The 3,209-nt window shown below is 40.8% G+C and overlaps 1 protein-coding gene across 1 annotated transcript; it reads left to right on the top strand.

Moving 5' to 3' along the window:
- Window positions 1-1,340: 1,340 nt before the first annotated feature.
- Window positions 1,341-2,264, top strand: LOC103208569 (olfactory receptor 1361-like). Its single transcript, XM_007954268.1, has one exon. It carries the CDS (start codon window positions 1,341-1,343, stop codon window positions 2,262-2,264), a length of 924 nt encoding a protein of 307 aa, XP_007952459.1.
- Window positions 2,265-3,209: the final 945 nt, after the last annotated feature.

Below are 3,209 nucleotides of genomic sequence, written 5' to 3'. Positions count from 1 at the left end.
TTTATTGGCTCTATGCACGTGGGCACATCACCTAACCAACATAAGCCTTGATTTCTTCATCTGTAAAGTAAAATGTAACATCTCAATTAAGTGAAGTACCATATAAAAAAGTATCTGCATATGTTGTTGTTTTTGTTGTTCTTCTGTGCTATGGAGTCTTTTGGTCCTCAGCAACCTCATGCACAGCAGAATTAAGCACTGACCAGTCCTGTGCCAGCCTCATGATCCCTACTGTACCTTAGTCCATAGCTGCAGCCACCATGTCAATCCATCTTGTTTAGGGTCTTCCCCTCTTTCATGGACCCTCCACTTTTCCAAGTATGACATCCTTCTCCAGGGAACGGTCCCTTCTGACAACATGACCAAAGCAGGTGAGGAGAAGTCTGGCCGTTCTCACTTCCAAGGAAGAGTCTGGCTGCACTTCTTCCAGGACAGATATGTTAGTTCTTTTAGCAGTCCATGGTACTTTCAGTATTCTTTGCCAACACCACAACCCAAAAGCATCAACTGTTCTTCAATCTTCCTTATTCATTGTCCAACTCTCACATGCATATGAGGCTATGGAAAATACCATAGCTTGGGTTAGGCACATCTTAACGTTCAAGGGGATATCTTTGCTCTTCAACACTTGAAAGAGGTCCTTTGCAATAGATTTGCCCAATGGAATACATCTTTTGATGTCTTGACTGCTGTTTCCATTGACGTTGATTGTAGAACCAAGTAATATGAAGTCTTTGACAACTACAATATTTTCTCCATCTATCATGATGCTGCTTATTATTAGTCCAGTTGTGAGGATTTTTGTTTTCTTCATATTGAGGTGTAATCCATACTGCATACTGTCATCTTTAATCTTCATCAGTTAGTACTCCAAGTCATCCTCACTTTCAGCAAGCAAAGTTGTGTCATCTGAGTATCTCAGGTTGTTAATGAGCCTTCCTCCAATCTTGGATGCCACGTTCTTCTTCACATAGTCCAGCTTCTTGGATTATTTGCTCAGCATACAGATTGAATAAGTATGGTGAAAGGATACACCCTGATGCACTCCCTTCCTGATTTTAAACCATGCAGTATCCCCTTGTTCTGTTCTGTTCAAGTATCCCCTTGTTCTGCATATGCTACTTATGTAAATAGTACTTAGAGTGAATAGTAAATAGAGTGAGATGAATAAAAACCTAACCATTGGTTATTAAGCACTATTGAAATTGTCCAAGCTTTTTCTGTAAAACTTAATAAGAGTATTCAGTTTTAGTTAATTCTCAACCAACGAGTAGACAGTTCCAAAATATAAAATTTCCTCAAGTTTCAGCATACACTCTTGACTGTTTCTTCCTACAGTCATGGACAAAGACAACAAGACTGGAGTCACAGAATTCCTTCTTCTGGGACTATCTGGGCAGCCAACAAAGGAAGAGATTCTTTTTTGGTTATTCTTGTGGATGTACCTTGTCACCATCACTGGGAACTTTCTCATCATCTTGGCCATCAGCTGTGATAGTCATCTCCATATACCCATGTATTTTTTCTTAGCTAACCTCTCCTGTGTCGACATCTGCTTTTCATCAGTCATAACCCCCAAGATGCTGGTGAATCACATGTTGGGAAGCAAGTCTATCTCTTATGTGGAATGTGTGATCCAGATCTACTTCTTCATCACGTTCATCAACACGGATGGTTTCCTCCTGAGTGTGATGGCCTATGACCGCTATGTAGCCATCTGTTCCCCACTCCACTACACCATGATCATGAGGCCCAAACTCTGTGTCCTTCTTGTGACCATATCATGGATCACTACAAATCTACATGCTCTCCTACACACTCTCCTCATGGTCCAACTTACATTTTGCTCTAGCAATGTTGTGCACCATTTTTTCTGTGACCCTTACCCAATTCTAAAGCTCTCTTGCTCTGATACATTTATCAATGACCTAATGGTATTCACTGTGGGTGGAGTGATATTTCTAACACCATTTACATGTATCATTGTTTCATATGCCTACATCTTCTCTAATGTATTGAAGTTGCCATCTGCCTGTGGAATAAGGAAAGCTCTGTCCACATGTGGATCCCACCTTACTGTGGTCTCCCTTTTCTATGGGGGAATTCTGGGAGTTTATATGCACCCTTCATCCTCCTACTCAGTACAGGACACAGTGGCTACGGTCATTTTCACAGTAGTGACACCTCTGGTCAATCCCTTCATCTACAGCCTGAGGAATCATGACATTAAGGGAGCTCTAAGGAAACTAATTATCAGATTCTAGAATTAGAAAATTTTAGAACTGAGAGGCCTCTTGTAAATCATACATTTCCTCATTTACAAAAAAAGAAAAACTGAGGTCAGATTGGTGGAATAAATCATCCATGACCATTAGATATCTCTAATTAGGGATATCTGGTCATCAACATGTTTTAATAAGAGAACAACAGGTGCTCATAAGTAATGAAACTTCTAATTTGTTACTTATTAAAAGGACTAATTCTAAGTGGGAACTCCAGTAGCCTAAGGCACTGGACTGCTAACCAGAGGGCTAGTGGTTCAAGCCCACCAGCAACTCCTCGGAAGGAAGATGGGGCAATCTACTTCCGTAGTGATACTGCCTCAGAAACCCAAGGAGGGGTCACTATGAGTCTGGTCTGACTCGACGGCACGTAACAACAACAACAATTCTAAGTTGCTTATTTTACAAATTAGAAAAACTGAGGTCCAGACATATTTGGATCTATTTTTTAGATGAGTCCAGCAACTCTTTAAGACACTGGCCACTGCAATGTTTGAGGATTTTAGAGTAATTTCCTCAGAGTCAACTGTGCTTTATGGGCTTACATGAGGAGATGCTTCAATTATTACTGGTCTACTGAGTCACAGAAATATTAACTTGCCTAGAATCATTCAACTAGGAATAGTTGGCAACAGAATGTGCCAGTCTCCTCTCAGTGTAGTTGGTCATTACTGAGTTAGGTATTCTTCCTTTGTCCTACCTCTCACTGCTTAGGACCCCCTAGTGTAGCCAGTTCCACTGGCACTAAGATGTATTCCTTTGAGAAGCACAGTGTTGTGTGCCCCATGTATATCTGTGTCATGAATCAAGGGAAATGCAAAATTACTAGAGTTTTTAAAAATCAGAGGAGTCTGATTTCCCCCACACAGATCTTGTGTGTGTGTGTGTGTGTGTGTGTTTTGTACTCAGCACAGATATCACGAAGCT

The sequence above is a fragment of the Orycteropus afer genome, unplaced genomic scaffold (genome assembly GCF_000298275.1).
Source record: "Orycteropus afer afer isolate SDZICR_OR568_19922 unplaced genomic scaffold, OryAfe1.0 scaffold00455, whole genome shotgun sequence".
In the NCBI taxonomy this organism is placed as follows: domain Eukaryota; kingdom Metazoa; phylum Chordata; class Mammalia; order Tubulidentata; family Orycteropodidae; genus Orycteropus; species Orycteropus afer.
The sequence above is the reverse complement of the archived record's forward strand: the minus strand, read 5'-3'. Positions and strand labels throughout refer to the sequence as shown.

What these genes read in the sequence shown, in the direction of transcription:
- LOC103208569 (XM_007954268.1), top strand. Translation starts at nt 1,341, where the DNA reads ATGGACAAAGACAACAAGACTGGAGTCACAGAATTCCTTCTTCTGGGA.